Here is a 20,431-nt window from a genome sequence, read left to right on the forward strand (position 1 = left end):
AGGAGACATTCACTATTTGTCCAAATGTTTGTAGACACCCTTTAACAGAACTAATTCAACTACTTTAATTTTTAACCACAAACCATGACTAAGAGCAGAATTGCCACTTTATGGAGAAGATAAACATAAACTTATTGCCATAATGGTTAACGCCAGGCGTGGGCTAGAGGAGTATGATATCCCCCAGTATTGAGCTGAATTGTTTTCTCTGGAATGATATAGGCTCCATTCAATAGTTTTAAGACGAGTTAGGGTGATGATCATCTAACATATTGCAATCAAATCCTCAAATCCTCACACCAGTGTTCCAAATTATATATGAATAGATTTATATAAATAAATGTATATACACTGTGTATGGTGTGTGCATACATTTAGGTGTATGTTGTCCGATGGATACAGAGAGAGAAAGAGAGAGACGGAGCGCGAGAGGGAGGGGAGGGAGATTTAACTCATTATAATGCACAGAACGACCTGCCCTCTTTTGGGGTGGGTGGGTGTGTGGTGGAGGGGGAGGAAAAAAAGGGAAAAAAGGAAAAAGCGCAGCCATTGCTTCGCAGAGGCTCCAATCCGCTGCTTCACTCAAGCACGGGACAAGTGGCTCCGCGGATGCTCCGTCCTGAACGTTCAAACGGCGCAAGGAGCGGGAATACAAACCGGGCTGTGGGCTTTTTTCATTTCTGCAGTACAAAATCAGGGAGAAAATGCGCACAGAGAGGAAGAAAGAGAGATGCTGTAACGGATACGCGCACCACCTCGCGAGCCCAGCCACGAGCGTGAGTAACCCGTGTGAATCCTATTTTTTTTATCTCACACAAATTGTGTGTTTTCTGTAAAATGTCTTTCCTGCTGTGTTTGTTGTTGTTTATTCTCGACTCGCTTGTCTCGGTGCGTATCGGAGCCGCTTCGCCACACGTTGCGCGCGCTCTATTGTTGTTTTGCAGCCATCCACAGCGATCAGAAAAATGACTGAAATTGACAATAAAGCTGAGGGCGGTTCATGCACGAGATTAAACCTTGCTAACTGCACGCGGTGGTGTTAAGATACTAAAAACAACATTACATGGCTCAAGGGTCACCTATTGCCTTCGATTGTTACCGCTGGCTCTCGCAGACAATAGATTCGCGGTGGCCGGTGGCAAGTGGGTCACAATGTGGAGCCCGTACGATCCATAACACTGATGCTCGGCGCGCCCAGGCGATTGCATTAAACACGAAGGTGTGATGAGGAGGCTCGCGCGATTTAGTGGAGATGTGCGATGTTTTGGGTTCGAACATGGCGTTTCATCCTTTGTTTAACGTGCATGTTCACCGTGTACACCATGGACACCGATATGACGCGTTATTGAGCTCAACGTAAGTTCCTATGAATAATGAAAGGATAATTTCTGAATTGATCACTTAACATGTGTACAAACATTTAGAACGTGCAGGCAGCAGCGAGATGTGAGAAGTGCAAGACCATGAATGTCACCGACATAATGTGATGTAGCTTGGTGAGAGAGAGAGGCTAGTCGGTAATGGAGTTAAAGTGCTAGTGCAAGGTTACTGGATTGCACACAGCACGAGGTTCATAACGATTTTGTCATTTTACAGGCGCACTAATACAGTATACAACTAAACAAATTGGCGTTAGAAGTATAAAAGAGCAACAGATCGTGTTATAAAGGGTTAATAGGTTGTGTAATAAGGGAGCAGGGAGCAGGCTAGGCCTTTTATTGAGCTCCAAACGGCCGTTACAGTCTAAAGAACCAAACGCTACTGGCTTGCTATAGGTTGTGGCTCTCAAACATGCCCTTATGTAGGACACAAATGTGATAGCATGCAGATTTGGGACCTTTGGGGCAGGTGTGTGTGCTGCAATTGCTTTTTTACACATTTGTGTAGAGATACCATTTATTTTAAATTGGTTCTTAAAGTGGATTAGATTTTTGAGCATATTGATTAGGTTAGCTTGAATTTCGAGGCTTTATATAAGATTTGAGGCATGTAAGGAAGGTAAGACGTAGTGTACTAGCCTACTATGCCTCCGTGCGTGTGTTCATGTGTGAAAGCTTAAATGCAGTCTGCATAAAAAGATAAGACAGCAATGTGTAGGCCTCCGCAATAACAAAAAAAAAAATCGAATTAAAAACATAACACTGCGCGCCTCTCCATTCCCATCATTTCTTTAAAGCCCAGCAGGCGTGTATGAGCACACTACTGCAGCCTCAAAGACCCATTTGCATAATGCCTATTGCATAAAGAGACCTAATGAGGTCAAAGCTGCACAATTTTGCAAACCCTAAGTATTTAAAACGTGTCAAACGCTGCAGAAACAGCTGGCTGATGGAGGATGGTGACTGTAAGCAGCACAATCATGTAGTATAAAAATACAAGCTAAATAAACACATAAAGAAGTCCACTGCCCTTTCAGTTGTTCAAGGGCGCGATGAAGACGGTGTGGGACGGCCAACATCTGCCCCGTGACGTCACCGCCCTCCTCTTCTCTCGGCGGCAGATGCCCCTCTGTTTGTGTTTGGCTGGAGAGGGGATTTAATCCCGGAGTAAGTCAGTGAGGATGAGCAGGAGGGTGAAAGGGGGGAGGGGGGCAAAAAAGAGACTGGACCGAGGGGGGGTCAGTAGCATTTAACAGCACAGACAGTAGTACCAGTAGGGTTTTTTGGTTAGACTCTGCTGCACGCGGGACATGAAGGACGACTTTACTGCAGTATTTTTTCCCTTTATTGCTCGAGTCCTCAAACTACTGCAGCACCGGCGTTTGATGGAGTTTTTTTCTCGCAAGACGAAACGCATTGTCATTTTCGTAAACATTGCAACGTCACAATGCAACAGAACATCCGGGCTGCGGTTGTAAAACTAACGTCGCATTTTTGCGTGTGTTTGTGTGTGTTTTCCTCTCGCAGGTGTATGCGGCGGCCTACATGCAACACGAAGCCACTTCGACGCCCTTCGTGTTCATATTGCAGGACTTTTCAAATAGCAGAAGACGATTCTTTTGGTTGAAGCGGTTTGACGGTCATCGTGCAATGTCTTTAAAAAAAACGTAATCAGCCTTTTTCCTGTCTTTTTGCATCACTTTTTTAATAACGCAAATTGGGAATGCACAGGATATTAATTCGAGAAGGCCTTTCAAGAGTCTCGCACTGGAACGTAAAGTCAAATTTGCCCCAAAAGTGGGAGAAAATGAAGATTTTGGAAGGACTGAAGAGTGTTGCAGGGGGTTTGTGAAAAAAAAAAAACGTAAGTGAGTATAAGTATATGTATATGTGCGTGTATGTATGTATGTATGTATGTGTGTGTTGAAGTGTTTGAGCTCTGAGTTAGCTCTTGAGTTAAGACTTCGGCTCTCCGTGTTCACAGCGGACCTTGATTTAATGTCTTACAATTAAGGCACGCGGTGAATGCCAAGAGCTCCTGTTCGAAATCCTACGCCTTTTTGCTCACATGCCATTGCATTTTATTTCATTATTTACTTTTTTTATTTTGCCCCTCAATAAAATAAAGCATGACAAGTGCATTACGTCTGGTCTGTATCTTTTTGGGTATAGTGTGCGTTTCTAGTTGCTGAGATTAAACCCACTTCATCCCTTGTTTGGTGCGAATGTTCGGTTCCCGTGCAGACATTGAGGAGCTGTCCGCTTCACATGGTGCTGAATTCTTCTCGCGGGCTCAAAAGGCCTCCAATCGTCGATAATTATGCAACCTTTAGACTTTAAAGCCGTTTAAAACTTACTAATGCATTATTTACATGGATAATTGTAATTTTAAGTAAAGATTAGGTGAAAAAATAGACGGTTCATGAGCGCACGTAAGCTATTGTAGACCTTACGTTTTATCTTCGTCAATGTTCAAAATGAAGATCATGCTTATAATCTGTATCAAAAACCCTTTAGATTTGTAGAGCGTATAAAGCCTTAATTTTCTATATTGTGTATGTATTTCTTTGCTTTTCGTCTACTAATACGTTCGCCAACACAGTCGGTAGTAATATTAACATCTACCATCTTCTGGTCAACAACATTGCGGTTATGTATATTTTTACATCAATTACAAAATAACTAGTCTATTAAACAAGCTAAATGATTAAAATGATTAAATATATATATATATATATATATATATATATATATATATATATATATATATTTTTTTTTTTTAATAACTATTAAATAACCGAATTCTGTGTCGTCCTAAAATGTTTTCCACGTCATCATCGCTGATGCAGTTTGCACCCAGAAACAGAAATCCTAGTATTAGTATTTGTTATTACTAGTGTTAGCGCAATTAATAGACTGCACTATTGAACCAAAAATTGCAAATCTCGACGAACACACGATTAAAAGAGGCTACTACAATTACTATATCAGCAAAACAATACATACATTAAAAAGAATAAATAAAGAAGAAAATAACACTACAAAACATTTGGCAAGTTTTCCATAATAATGTTATAGTACGCTTAACGCTATAATGTACGCTGCTACGCAAATATTATAGATCACTTTTAAGACAGGACTACAGAAATACTATACGAGGCAGCAGATTAACATGGGATCATAAAAAAAGCACTGAGTTTTTTTCACACACAATTTTTCATAAGTAGGACATTAATTGAGGCAGCGAAAGAGATTTAACATGCAAATTCCTAAATACACTACGCGCGTGCGTGCAGGGGTGTAGCAGCAAATTCTGGGCCCTGTACATTCTTAATGTCAGTGGGCCCCTATCCGTGCCAACACACAAGGAACATGGATTTTCATGGGCCCCTCTTCCTACTCGGGCCCTGGGTAGTCAGGTCCACTTTTCCCCCCACTACCACGCCTATGCGTGCGTGTGTGCGTTATATTAAATCACAAACTAGGCAGTGTTAAATCAGCCGAGTTAAATTAGCACCTTTAGTGTTAAACTGTTCTTTAGCGTTCATTGCGCGCTTATAGTGCTCTCCAGTGTACAATGCTGGTGTTAATTTAACCCTGGTGAGTTTACACTCTCATTTTTTATATTTGTGTGTGTGTGTGTGTGTGTGTGCGTGCGTGCGTGTTGAATACCGTTAGGTTTCCCCATATAACCGCTTGGTTTACAAATACACGTAACACACGTATCCAGGTATCCAATGTCTGGATTTAAACTTTTGTTTAAAATCCACATACTATCACACTTCAGCTGTAAGTGTGTTTTTTCACCTTTCCCTAATAGTGAACTTCAGTATAATATCATGCATCGGTGTAAAATCACTGGTCTTTAAACGAACGGATATGAGGGCGGCAATGTCAGCACGGCCTCGTCTAAAGTGAAAAACTGAAAATAGACGTTGCGCTTAATACCTTACAAATATTGTAAAATCTGAAACCGACAAACAGCGCCCCCTTTCGGCGGTCCTTAAAACGCCACCGCGAAGATAACCACAAAACCTGCTCATAAACCACGGTATTGATTTTCTTCTCATTCAGGCTGATCTGCAAAAAAAAATTAATACATAAATAAAGAATGTAGACGAGCAAATAATTAGATATTAGTTATAGAAAAAAAGTTTCAATATAATGCCAAAATTTATTTTTAATTTTATTTTTAAATCCCCTATACACACTTCATACACAGCACAGTTTGGTTAAATTGACCTGTTTTTAAAGTTTACAAATACATAAAGAAATATTTTAAATTATTTTCAGTGAATGAAACCGTGACCTTAATATTTGTTGGGCTTAATTAGTGTAAATGAAAAGAAATAAAATTAAAATTCAAAAAATAACAATTTAATGTTTTCATGTTCTGTGTGATAACTTTTGTTTATTTTATGCACAATATTTGGGTCAGTTTAACCCAGTAGTAACAATAAACATGGTAAACATTTACACCACATCTGAGGCCAATTCAAAAGTTTTAATGTATTAAAACTACAAAAACAATTTTCACAGTTTTAATCGCTTGTACAGAAAATTATACTTTTTATCTGCCTTTGGATTGTTACACATGGTTCAACACAGAACAGCTTGAACTGGGAAAATTGCAACTGTTCCTTACTAACAAAATAACAAAAATATAGGAAATTGATATTATGCTTTAAAATGTGCAAAAATTAAAAATGACCTATTTGTGCTAAGCTTAGTATCCATGGGGGATTTGTTCACTTAATTTCATCAATATAAAAATACATATGAACTGAATAGTAGTGTAGAACACACACCAGTGTTAGTGCTAATGTCTGAGCATTCACAAAATGAAGATATTGAAATTAAAAATTAACTGGATCTCTATATAAGATATTTTTTTATTTTCAGATATTATAGGTATTAAAAAAGAGGTTACCATGCTTGGTAAATGTCTCAGCTGTATATATGTTTGTACTGGATGGAACACCATCCTTACAGAACACAGTTCCACTGCTACACAGTTCAATACTGGGGAGCTCTATACCGCTCTAGGTTCATGCTAGACAAGTTGTATTAGAGCTTCTGAATATATTAGCAATAGGGTACAACTTAAGGAAGCAGAATGCAGTCATTAAAAGGGTGATTTACAAACATTTGCACATATAGTGTATTTGTTGTTGTATGTGTATTACTTTTTGTGTTTGTGGTGTAGGATTCTGCTTCTGATTTTGAAAATCAATAATAAATAATTCTTTCTGGTGTACTCATGTGGACGTGAGATTCTGACAGGTACGCCATAACTTCAAAACATTTCAGGATGCTGCTATGATGCATAAGTGAGGTCTCCAGCATAAAGAACATGCAGTGTTCACAACAGCACTGTGGGCAAGACTGCAATTTCTCTATAATAAACCAAACAAAGAAATCAGTGAGAAAGCAGTACATAGTATGTTTATCATCAGTGTGAGCACCAGTAGTAGACTGCTCTAGTGAAACAAGACCTGCAATTTGCGACAAACACATACAAAATAAAAGCAGGTGTTATTACAATTACCATATCAGAAAAAAATAACTACACACTTTATAACCTTTCAAAACTCTACACAAGAACATGCAGTGTTCATAACAGCACTGCACACAACTCTGCAATTTCTCTATATTAAACCAGCCACAGGCCACACAACCTTATCCACTCTGAAGTGAATCGAGAAAAGTTTCCCAATCAACTCCATTACTTCAGTCCAGAACTGTTTCACACACACATGAACATACACACACACCTCGACTTCGGCAGAGCTCTCTGGGTACAGAGTCATTATATGGCACATGCTTGCAAACTATAAGAGCAATAAGCACAGCTCACAGTGTGCATGCCTCAGCGAGGAGGTTGCATCATTATTCCAATCATGCCATGGGGCAGGACAGAGCAGTGCACACACACACACATACACACACATATACACACACACACACTGGCTACTCTCATATGAAGAGCACAGACTAATTGGTATGAAGTGACCACTTTGAAATGATGAAATTGCTACTCGCCTGTAAAAAAAAAAATCATCTCTTGATTCGATTGTGTTGCTAAGCAACTGATGTTTGTTAAAGGCACAAAGAGAGCAGGAGAAGTAATTGAATTAGCATGCATTATGCATGGCAAACTTCAGCACTCTCACACGGCGGAGCTGTGAAGACGAGCGGAGCAGCAGGAGTGCAGCAATCCTGCTCCCAACCAGGAGCTGCAGAAACACTGCTGCTTACACTGCATCCTCACAGACACACACACACACACACACACACACTCACTGACCTTGACTTACAACTAACCCCACTAACCCCATAGGCATGTCAGTCAGGTTTATATTAATATTAATAATTCTGTTCATAAATTATAGTGAAACTGAAATGTAATAGTAACGTAAACAGGATACGGATGGACATACAGTATGTATGGATACATGAATGCATTAACAGAAAGATGACTGAAAGATGGATATAGACATAGATTAATGAAAGGGTGGATGAATGATTGATAGATAGACAAATGGGGAGTGGATGTCAGATGGACAGAAGATGGACAGATTGACAAATGGATGAACAAATATGTGATGGAAATACGGAAAGATGAATGAAGTTCATCTAGAAACAAGGGATAGGTGGTTTGACAGACAGAAGGACATGTGTATTAATGTTTGCTTGCATATATGAACAAACGGATGGGCATGTGATTATATCAATGCATAAATGGTGGGATGAATATGGGTAAAAGTAAAGGGGGAAAAGATTAATGAATGGAAAATGGACAGATCTAATAAATGAAAAATTGATGGTTGGATGGATGCATGGATAGAATGATGGATTAAAACAGCAAAATTGATGAACTGAAATGGATAAATACACATTTGGATGGATGGATGGTTAGATAATAGATGGATGAGTGGATGAATTAAAATGTGGATGTATAAATGAATCAATAAATGAATGTGTTTGGTGCATAAAAGAACAAGAAGTGTATACAAGATGTATAAAAATATTGTGTGGATGGATCAGTGTATGAAAATTGAATGGATGCATAAAAATATGGATGAATGATTGAATAAGTGGGTGTATTAATAGTGGATGTATAAAATTTTTAATGTATAGGCTATTTATTAAATAGATTAATATGTGAAAAAAAACTTAAATCTTAAAAATATAGGTGTATAAATGGTTCTTCGAGCGATGTTTTTCATTGTAAAGATTGTTTGTCAAATTTGATTACTCTTCACACTTTTCTTTTACAAATGTGGTTCCAAAACTAAAAGTGGTTCTTTTATGGCATCACTTAAAGAAGCATTTATGGTTGCATTAATATATGGATGGATGATGAATGCAAAATGGATGCATATATTGATCGATATACAAACAGATGGATATACTGTATAGATATCCTCTAATGGATGGATGGATGGATGGATGGATAAATAAATATGACGAATGATAAAATTAAAAGGGAAATAAATGTATACATTGTATGGGCAAAACTATTTGTACAGGGATTTCTTTCTACTAGAGTTTGCATTATTGCTCTGAGGATTTGATAGCAGTCAGTAAGTATTAGTGAGGGAAGGATGTTGGATGATCACCAGCCCCAACTCACTACTCTCAAAATGATTTGGTGGAGCTACATCATTCCAAAGTACACAGTTCCAATGCTCCACAGTTCACAACACTGGATGGAAATACTTTTGGAAATACTTCTCTACAGGAATTAGCTATGTTTGTGCAATTAAAATAGATGAATGCATGCATTATCAGGAGTGTCCACGAACATTTAGACATTGTGTAGCCTAAAACTGATGGACAGTCATTATTACTGATTAATCAAATTACCACTTTGTAAAACAACTGTTCAGCACCAAACAATTTTACGTATTTCATTATGTTTTTTTTTTTTTTTTTTTTACAAAAGCTTTAGAACACCCACATTCTTTCCCTTTATTTTTGCATTTAAGCTCATCAGGTCCAGTCAGTAACTAGAAATGTTACAAAATCTAGTGTACAACATTTTGCAGTAAATTTTCAGTGCCAAAAAAGGTAATTTTACTATAAAAGATATTTGGATAACAGCTTACAGCTGGTAAGTAACAATGTAAATAGACTGAGCATGGAAATTGATTTTTAAAAAAAATGTACGCACTTACATACACCACATTCATACTTTCATCATAATAACTAGAAAAAGACACAGAAACAAAGATAATTCTGTAAATATTAAAGAAAAATTACAGATGAAGTAGCGAGTACTCGTTTCCTACACATTCAAAAGACTCTTGTAACCTGTAGAAAACTGGTACAGGAAGAGATAAGTCTGGCTGACCCACAACGACTTCAGCTCAGCTTAACACTGGACTAAGTCTCAGTTTCAGCAGTAAAGAGAAATAGAGGTCTGACAGGAGAAGTGCAGTTATAATGTAGTAATAAGTCATTGATAAGACAAAAAAAAACAGGCCAAACAGCGCTGCTACTGAACAACCGAAAACTAGGAGTGTTCTAAAACATTTAACCGGAAGTGTGCATGTTATCAAGAAAGCAGCAGCACTATTTTTGTGGTTCTTATGTGAACTGATACAGTACAGTGCTGTAGAGGACTGTGTTGTCAACGTCTAGCAGTTTTGAATGTTTTCGATTGTAAAGGAAAACATTATAATATATCAATATATATAACAGGCTGTAAAGTGAGGACATGAAAGTTTAGCACCTACCTGCTCTCAAACTAACAACTCAAAAGACTCTCAGAAAAAAGGGAGTTCTGTTGTGTCCAATATATAAACAACCCAGAACGCCACTTCCAGATACGAACATTAGAGCACACTTTCCGGACTTCCTTAACTTTGCCTAGACTACCATCTCGTGACTGACCTGGGTTACTGCAGCATATCGCCTGCTGAAATAAAAAGAGTCAGTGAATTAATGCAGGTTTGGTGTAAGAATAAATACACGCACGCGCACACAATCACAGTCACTGGTTTATTAGATGCTATTTTCTAGGGAAAAAATGTGGTAATAAATTTTAATGCTGTAACTTTATTGTATACAGTAAGGGAAATAAGTATTTGAACACCCTGTGATTTTGCCAATTCTCCCACTTAGAAATCATGGAGAGTCTGAAATTTTCAACTTAGGTGCGTGTCCAGTGTGAGAGATAAACTCCGGAAATCACAATATATGATTTTTTTTTATTATTAATTATTTGTGTGTTACTGATGCAAATCAGCAAAAATTCTGGCCCTCAAAGACCTGCTTTTTAATGTTTTTTTTTTTTAATATTGACAACCTAAATAATAACCATTAATAAACTCTTTTATAACTATTTACAATCCTTTAGAAAACAGCCTTATTTTAAAGTGGTTCCAAATTTGAATGTATAGGCTATTTATTAAATAGATTAATATGTGAAAAAACCTTAAATCTTAAAAATATAGGTGTTACAAATGGTTCTTCGAGCGATGTTTTTCATTGTAAAGATTGTTTGTCAAATTTGATTATTCTTCACACTTTTCTTTTTCACAATCACAGTCACTGGTTTATTAGATGCTATTTTCTAGGGAAAAAATGTGGTAATAAATTTTAATGCTGTAACTTTATTGTATACAGTAAGGGAAATAAGTATTTGAACACCCTGTGATTTTGCCAATTCTCCCACTTAGAAATCATGGAGAGTCTGAAATTTTCAACTTAGGTGCGTGTCCAGTGTGAGAGATAAACTCCGGAAATCACAATATATGATTTTTTTTATTTTTTATTAATTATTTGTGTGTTACTGATGCAAATCAGCAAAAATTCTGGCCCTCAAAGACCTGTTAGTATGCCTCTAAAAACCCACCTCCACTGCACTTATTATTCTAAATAAGAAGCACCTGTGCATAAAACCACCATGGCACCACCTCTTACCCTCGGACAGTACACAGCAGGATCTGCCAGCAGACGTTTGAGGGAGCGATCTGTACCAACTATCTGTAGAAAGTCAGCAGATGAAAAAGATATAAGTACTTATAGTAATAATGCTGAGTTTTGTGTTTCTAGTTAAGCAGTTAAGCTTGAACTAGCTTGTTAGTGTTTTGCTATTTATCACAATCTAACACTAAGGTGTGGTAATGGGAAGCAGCCAGCAACAGTTGTTTACATAAAAGTGTCAGAGCCCTTAAACGGCTCATTTTAAAAGGAAACTGGCAAGAATAGAACTGGTGAGATCTCTTTATATGAGAGTGATTTTGTGCAAAGAACTTCATGCACATGGTTTGTATAGCCTGTGGATTTATTCTATCTTGTGTAAAAAGAAGTATAATATGTCTCCTTTAAAGTATACAGGATTTCTCTGTTATTTGGCAGATACAAAAACTGTTATTTTGTGGAAGGGCAGGATCACCAGGAAAAAAGTTTTAAAAAAAGAATTCACCATGATTTATCATTTCTTTTACAGTTTATTCCCTGCTGATCATCTTTCCACATTCTATATTCACGTATACGTGTAAACATTCATGTCAATGGAAGCTTATCTTATGTTGTCTTTTCTATCAGTCAGCATTAACATGACAGACCACTGTTGCCCTTATGTGCTGTAACTGCTTTTTAATGTTTTTTTTTTTTAATATTGACAACCTAAATAATAACCATTAATAAACTCTTTTATAACTATTTACAATCCTTTAGAAAACAGCCTTATTTTAAAGTGGTTCCAATTTTCTTCAAGTCAGTTCTTCCAATTGTGAGGAAACATTTCAGTGCACATTTTAGTTTAATTCCATTTTGAATTAAAGACAGATGACAGAGGTTCTACATCTGTGTCCTTTATTTTGAAAATAATCATAAATATATGCCAGTTTCTTCTAGATGGTCTCTCTCTCCCTTTCTCTTTCTGTTCATTAACTAGATCTCTCTAATTCTCTTATTGAACATTTACACTATACAAGGCAGCCAATCAGGAAATTGGTCTTTGCATATATCAGTCTTAAAGGCACAGTAACTAAATTAAGAAAATAAAACAACAGAATTAACAAAATGCAGAAAAATGATCCTCATAACATGCTTCCATATCCAGCCCTGTCTCAGTAGCTACTGTGTCCAGGCGGAGGAGAGGCACTGGTGCTGCTGTTTGACCGTCCTGGCTCATCTTGTCTCATTAGTGCTGTTTGATTGGGCATGAAGGTGCTCCTGCGCTGTCACAAGATAAAGAGCATCTCCTCAGGAGCTGAGCTGCAGGACAATCTACTGCACTGCCCACTGCCTGCGCAAAACACCAGCACTAAAAATACCACACAACACCAGAAAATACTGCTCACAGCAGTACAGCATGATTATAGTACTATAATATCATTATTATGAGCTATTTATAGAACAGGTATGTCATGTGCATTAAAATATATACCATTTATAGTATTAACAATGAGTATACTATGATTATAGGCCAGGCAGATAAACATGAATCTATTTGACACCATGTCTAATATCAGGCATGAGCTAGAGGGGTATAAAGCTCACAGTATTCTGAAATGATGGCATTCTTGCTACCTATGGGATGGGGTGAAGATGAGGTGGGGTGGTGATCATCCAACATCCTAACCTCACTAATGCTGTCGTCACTAAATTCAATCAAATCCTCACAGCAATGCTTCAAGATCCAGTAAAAAGTCTTCCCTGGGCAGGAAAGACAGTTAGTTCTACAAAAGTGATATTTAATAACCTTGATTTCAGAGTTAACAATAAATGTACAAGTGTAACAATATTTTGATGTAAAATATAAAAAATGTATGAAAAAGTTTGTGCATCCCTGATCATTTTCATCATTTTATTTTATAAATAATTGGTTGTTCAAATCAGGAATTTCAGTTAAATGTATCATATAGCAGACAAAACCAGTGATATTCGAGAAGTGAAATAAGGTTCATAGGATTTACACAAAGTGTGCAATAATTCTTTAAACAAAATTAGGCAAATGCATAAATTTGAACAACCCAACAGAAAAATTACATTAATATTCAGTAGATCCTCCTTTTGCAGAAATAACAGCCTCCAAACTCTTCCTATAGCTTCCAATGAGTCTGGCTTTTGGTTAAAGGTATTTTGGAACATTCTTCTTTAGCCCGCTTTAAATCACAGCATAGATTTTTTAATAATATTCAGGTCTGGGCACTGAGATGATCATTCCAGAACATTGTACTTGTTCCTCTGCATGAATGACTTAGTAGATTTTGAGCAGTGTTTAGGGTTGTTGTCTTCCCAGTCTTGCACTACACTTTGAATGGAGATTTTAAATTGAAAGGACAATTACAGAAGTATAGGAATAGGTTTAATCACTGTCCAGAAAACCAATAGATTTAGTATTAAATACATAAAGTGAGAGCTCATAAAGTCTTTAAAAAGTTTTACATACTGACAGATATCTAGTCCAAATATGATTCTTTCTGGAATCAACATTGGTCAATATGAGTTCCATGTATTTTCCGGAAGTAAGATAATTATTTGAGGGGTACTAACATTTTTAACTTGCCAAGGCCTCCTAATGTCATGATAAAGATCATAACAGGCTGGTAGAGTCTCTGTGCCCGCATATAAAATGAGTTTGTTTGACAGCACTACTTAGATTGGCACAGTTGAATGAAAAACTGCAAGTAGCTGAATGCATTTTAGTGGGATGAAAGCAGATTTATATGCAGATTTATATTTATAAGACATGCACTGGGATTGTTTCAGTTTCAGTGAGACTTGTACATTACAATATTTAAATAATAATAATAATAATAATAATAATAATAATAATAATAATAATAATAATAATAATAATAATAATAATAATAATAATAATAATGAAGGGTCAGTATCTAATAATTCTTCAGCATAAGCTTAGACAAAACTTGTGGATGTGTCATGGATTAGGCAGACTAACATAATGATTTTAAAATGGCCCTTCTAAAGTCCTGACCACAAATCATGTATGTTGACTGTGATTAAAAGTCAGATATCTGCCAAATAATCTGACATGTTTAATGTAAACCTACCAAGATTGACTGGAAGAGTGCTTAAATATTCTACCAGAATCCACACAGAAGCTTGAGAGAATCCAAAAGCATCTTGTCTAGTTTCAATTTAGTAAGGGATATACACTGTTCAGCCACCAACCTTTAAAAATGATCACCAAGCAATGAGCACAAAAAAACATTTATTATCGTAACCAGGTTTTAACCCAGGGAAGGGTATATTATGCAGCAATTAAACTGTCAGTTCCTAAAATTGATATGGATTTGAGCCAGTTTGACAAGAATGAAATTCTGATGGCTATAGATCCGAACATCTCCAAACATCAAGAAGGTTTTGTGGGGTGTCCTTGATATGCAGTGGTTACAACCTACCAAAAATAACCCAAGAAAAGAACAACCAATGAAATGGTGAAAGGGTCCTGGGCGCGTAGAAATCCTTTACGCTATCCATTAAATTGCACTTACAGGAATTAAAGGAATCGTTAGTAGATGGTGCCAGTGTTTTGGAAGATTAGTGCAGTAAGAAAACACACCAACATAAAATAAATCAGGTTAGAAAATCCATCCAAGCCATCCAAGTTTAAACACAAACCATGGCTAAAGGGGGAAACCTGGTAGGCCATCCTGAATGCCACCATTGTTAAGACAGTCTTCATTTCAATGCAACACCTGTCTGAGGATGCCCAAGACCATCAGATCAAATATGGAGAATGGGTGACACTGCAACTAAAATTAAACCCTAGTTTTACTTGTGTTCAGGAGCTTTTTAGTAATAAAGCTTTACTTTTTATTGAAATGTTAACAAACAGAATGTCTATACAGGTTAGACACAAATTCTCACTGGACTGACCCATCTAGCACAGTTGTTTCACCTAAATCATAGTGTGGTGTGGTATGTGGGGCACTAGAATGGTGGGATTTTCCAGAGACTATCTTTATCTGCAGTTTAGAGTTCCAATGGAGTGATCACAACATTCTCCTGATTTAACCCCTTTAAATTTCTATGGGTGTCAAGGTACCTGTTTACTCTAAAGATTTTTATTAATTTTTATTAATTTCAAAGACCTGAGAACTGGAGGGAAGTATAAATAAATAAATAAATAAATAATTAAGGATGTGTGAGTGTGTATGTGGGTGTACATTGCACAGTTTTGTTAGTTATTGCACTGCCTTGTAACATTATTGCTGTTGGCTTTATACTGTATATACAGCACCGCTTTGTATTTAAATTTAATAGAATTTTAGCCATATTTGAAAAATGCATTTATTGACGTGCTTTAATAATTTCCCAAGTGTTTTATTGCTACTTTCAATGATCTGTCAAGAGTAAGTCCTTTTAGCATGATCACTCATACAGTTCTGTAACATTCTGTATTTTTTACACCCTTTAAGGTGGACTGAAAATATCCTTGTGCTTTCAGGATGCACTATATGTTGTGAGATAATTAATCAGGATGGATGGATGGATCTGACAAATCAGTAGAAATTAATCTTATTGTTGTGTCACATACAAAGCTACATATGTGAACCCCATGGGTGGAACTGATTTTGCAAAAGGGTTAACTAACATGCTAAAAAGTCTAGGCCTGAGAAAAATATATAAACAGCATATATAACATATATAATAAAGTATTCATTATGATTCTCAATGAGGTTATAAGGTACTAAAATATATCTTAAACTGTTCAATTTAGCCACATTAATATCTGAGCTAGAGTGTTAGAGTGGGTTCTGCGAAAGGGAAGCTGCACCACGTGCTAATCGAGTCTGGATGTACAGATGAAATGTGGCCGCTGGGGGTCGCCTCAGGTCTATTATTACCGAAACTGAACAAATTCTGCATCAGATTCCCTCTTTTCTTATTTAGAAGAATGTCAGGAACGTTTTACTTTCAGAAAAGCTTGACCAAAATTTATTATAGCAGAAGTAGCTACATTCACAAAATTTTTGCTTAAAATAGCCTAATATGTCATGCATAATAAAAAAGGTAAGAAAATTAAAGAAAAAAAACTGCTAGAATGTGGTAGATTTTAGACATTAACGATTGTTTTTTCAAGTACAACCTAAAAACACATGATTAAAAAAGATATATATTTAAGGTCTGTATCATCATCATATAACATATATAATATAACAGCTTTAACGAGGAAAATTCAATCAATTTTCTTACAAAACATTCAAATATTTAAAAACTCTGTGAAGAACTCTCTTCATATACATTTTTTTTGCTGAGTAGCATATTATGATAAAGAGAACTTTTCGCAAAAATCCTAAATTTTGAGACACTAAAAGCAAACAAAGAACCTCCATAAAATAACTTACAAATATATATATATATATATATATATATATATATATATATATATATATATATATATATATATATATATAATATGTATTAATAAATAAATACCGAAATTAAAGAAAATGAGGATAACAGACAAAAGAAGAACATTAAACAACAACAAAGTGCCTCATTTCTTTTCTGATCATACACAATGTAATATATTTGGCCAAAAACAACCTAAATAGTTTAAAAAAGCTTTCCGAAATATGTTACCAAACTCCTTTATCTGCGCTTCTTCTTGATCCAAGGTTACTAGAAGTGCCGGTAAGATCTTTGCATAATTAGAGATTACATTGTCTTAACTGGTGGAGAAGGTGCTCAAACTGATGCTTGTCTCGTCCATCTTAGACTCATCTTTAAACTAAACTGCTTTGGGAAACCCAGCTCAGAGCAGGCGGCGCAGATGGGGGTTAGAAGGTGGATCTCCAAGAAGAGCAGTGAGCAAAGTAAGACACGTTAAGTTGGAGAATTAAGTGTTATAACGCGATTGGATTGGGTGGAGAGCTCGATCCCAATAGGGCGATTTGAGGACGAGCATGAGGATCATGATGTAAAAGACCCCCTCCTTCCTCCTCCTCCTCCTCCTTCTTGTCCTTTCTCCTCCTCGTCGTCTCATGTGCCGCTGCTGATGGAGGAGGTGATGGGAGCGCTTTAGGAGGAGCTGCGCCTCCAGCTCTTCACTCTTCCAGCGACGACAGACGCGCACTTTGCATGAGCGAGACTTGAAGTAGCAGCGCGAGGCTCGAGTCTCGGTTCCTCGGTTCCTTTCCCCCTTTCCTTCCTTTTTTTCCTCTTTTTTCTTTCTTATCCCCTGAAAACAAAAAAACAAACAAAAAGAAAAAAACACACAGAGTTGTCTGGAGCCCCCATGGAGAGGAGGATGAGCTCCGCAGAGCTGTTCCCAAAGACCCTAAGCGCAGTGTCCAGCAGGAAGATGGACCCCTACCGCGTGGCACCGGGAGTCGAGCCCCTGTCGTCCGGCTGCTACGAAACGGGAGAGCCCGACCCGGCTGGAGGAGGCGGCGGTGGCGGCGGGAGAGGAGCGGGAGGCATCGGAGCGTTGGGCTTACCCACTGGCTCGCTGTGCGCGCGGTACGGAGACGCGAGCGCGAGCCGGACGCCGGCGGCCGAGAGCAGCGGGGGCGAGCAGAGCCCGGACGACGACAGCGACGGCCGCTGCGACCTTATGCCCCGCGCCCCCTCGTGCGCCTCTTCGGGGTTGGCCGCGTCCTCCGGTGTCCAGGGCAAAGCGCCCGAAACGGGCAAGAAGAACCGCGAGCAGAAGATGCTGCGGCTGAACATAAACGCGCGCGAGCGGCGGCGCATGCACGACCTGAACGATGCGCTGGACGAGCTGCGCGCGGTCATCCCGTACGCGCACAGCCCGTCCGTGCGCAAGCTCTCCAAAATCGCCACGCTGCTGCTCGCCAAGAACTACATCCTCATGCAAGCGCAGGCGCTCGAGGAGATGCGGAGACTCGTGGCGTACCTCAACCAGGGCCACCCCATGCCGGCCGGGCCGCTGCCGTCAGCCGCAGCCGCGGCTGCAGCCGCTGCGGCCGCACTCGGGCCGAGCCTGGGTTACGACCAGGCTCCACCATACACCTTCCCCTCTGGAGCCGCCGCCGCCGCAGCAGCCGCTGCCGCTGCCGCCTCGTCCTGCCCCGACAAGTGTGCCCTCTTCAACACGTCCAGCCTGTGCAAACAGTGCACGGACAAGCCTTAAAAGTAGTAGTTCACACTCACACAGACAGAGATGGAGTTGCCGGCACCGGACTCGAGTTTGCAGACTGTGTGGCTGCACATCCTCACTCTCAGACCTGAGACCTGAGACCTGAGCAGTAGGCTGCAATTTCCTAAACTTGGAATGGAAGTCAATGGAAGCGTGCTAAAAACAGAAAACAATCTTTCTATTTCAGATGACTTCAATTCCTAGCAGGTTTTTTTTCTCCTATTTCTCTCTCGGTTCAGATACTTGATTGTGTATATAAAGTAGCCTGTAAGTGCTGAGTGAGTGAGAGTGAGTGAGCGAGCGAGTGAGTGAGTTTGAGACCAAATTCAAATTAAGTCTATGAGTGCTAAGGAATGGACGATGGCGATTATTTATGGACCCTACAGAGACTGAAGGCCATTGACCTGGCAACACACAACCCTCGTTTACCTTTGCCACACTTTCATTGGGGGGAGATTTTTCCATGACCATCTGAATTCATGTTCTGCAAACTTAAAAGTGGACGTGGCAAAAAAAAAAGAAACTATTTATTTTCAAATGACATTTTCCATTGAATGGTAACACCACGCACTGAGAGTAAAAAGTGGAAAACATTCACTTTGCTTTGGAGTCTTTTGAGGTCTGTGAATGGAGTTCATTTGGTATGCATGTGACGTTTCATTCTGCACAGCTGTAAATTTGGCCTTATTTAATTTTGTTCTGATTTGATATGATGTTTTCTTGTCCTGCAGCAGGCTGTGGATGAAGTGTCTGCTTTCTTTCAGGCTCGTTGTCAGGTCAATACAGTGAGCACTGTAGATACATTTGTGTCGGTATGAGTGCAGAGGGACGTTTGTATATTGTTGATGTACTGGAAAAAGCTTTATTAAAATATTTTGATCAAGCTTAAAAATACCTCCGCCTGGTCTTCTGCTGTGAATATGCTTTGAATATGCTGATGCTGATATCAAAGGCATTTATGTGGGTGTTATGTGATGTTGACCATGCCGAGCTTTCTCAACAAAATCTTTAAAAAGAGAGAGAAAATTAGTCTACTGCAATTCAGTTAATCTAACGGATTATTATTAATGCAGTTTAAAGTTATAAAACGTACTCTGTTCTAAGATTAAAACAGTTCGTGTTTGTGTCCTAAAACTGACTGACGCAAACATCCTGTTAATTTATAATATATGGATTACATTTTAATAAAACAGTTATACTCTACTGACGAGAACTACGAGATTGTAAAGTAATTATACTATAATTATATTGTAATTATACTGTAATTGCTGAAGCATGTCTAGTCACCTACACGACGCTGCTTTCAGAGATGGAGGGAGGCCGGTCGTTGTGGGCAGTGATGTGACAGTGAGTTTAGAGGCGACCCTGATTGCGATGCTGAAGACAATGTCCGTGACAGTGTGTAACGTGTTCATTTGAAAACAACAGTGTTTGAAACCTGTGGACTGCAGTGCTGCCTTAATGAAACACGTCGTTAAGGCAATTAAACCTTGCGGATGTGATTAAGGAAGATAATTACGAGGCTGTTCATGGCTGTAATCGGGGCTCTTTAATCACCTTTGCATTGTTCTGTCTTTGCTGTCCATCACCAGAATATCTGCATTTAGATCAAATGCCTTAAAGGCAAAGCAAAACTTAAAGTAAAACAAATAATAATAAAGCGAAAAGAAAGGCCCCTCCTAAAAAAGAAACACATGTATGCATATTCATTTTGTAGATCGGGTTTATTAGAGTTATAAAATGTCAGTATAAATTAATGTAAACGTGTATGAATAAGTGTTTATGTAAGGAAATTCTCAAACATTTATTTTTTTTTTTATTTTTGGTGTATGTTTTCTATGAGGTGTAAATTTTTTCTGCAAAAATAAATGTAGAAGATCTAATCAGAAGACGTTTCTAAATAAATACATTTAATGGTACGGTATTTATTTATACAGATTATTATTATTATTATTATTAT

At 38.1% G+C, this 20,431-nt stretch overlaps 1 protein-coding gene and 1 long non-coding RNA gene across 2 annotated transcripts; both read left to right on the forward strand.

Moving 5' to 3' along the window:
- The first annotated feature begins 495 nt into the window (after nucleotides 1-495).
- On the forward strand, nucleotides 496-3,518 carry LOC111195365 (uncharacterized). The gene is made up of 2 exons (XR_002651594.2): nucleotides 496-776; nucleotides 2,907-3,518. It is a non-coding gene; the product is annotated as an uncharacterized LOC111195365 (long non-coding RNA).
- A 13,598-nt stretch (nucleotides 3,519-17,116) lies between these two features.
- On the forward strand, nucleotides 17,117-19,365 carry bhlhe22 (basic helix-loop-helix family, member e22). Its single transcript, XM_007249054.4, has one exon. The coding sequence runs from the start codon at nucleotides 17,608-17,610 to the stop codon at nucleotides 18,463-18,465; it is 858 nt and encodes a 285-aa protein (XP_007249116.2). The 5' UTR covers nucleotides 17,117-17,607; the 3' UTR covers nucleotides 18,466-19,365.
- Nucleotides 19,366-20,431: the final 1,066 nt, after the last annotated feature.

This window comes from Astyanax mexicanus, chromosome 1, assembly GCF_023375975.1.
Source record: "Astyanax mexicanus isolate ESR-SI-001 chromosome 1, AstMex3_surface, whole genome shotgun sequence".
Lineage (NCBI taxonomy): Eukaryota > Metazoa > Chordata > Actinopteri > Characiformes > Acestrorhamphidae > Astyanax > Astyanax mexicanus.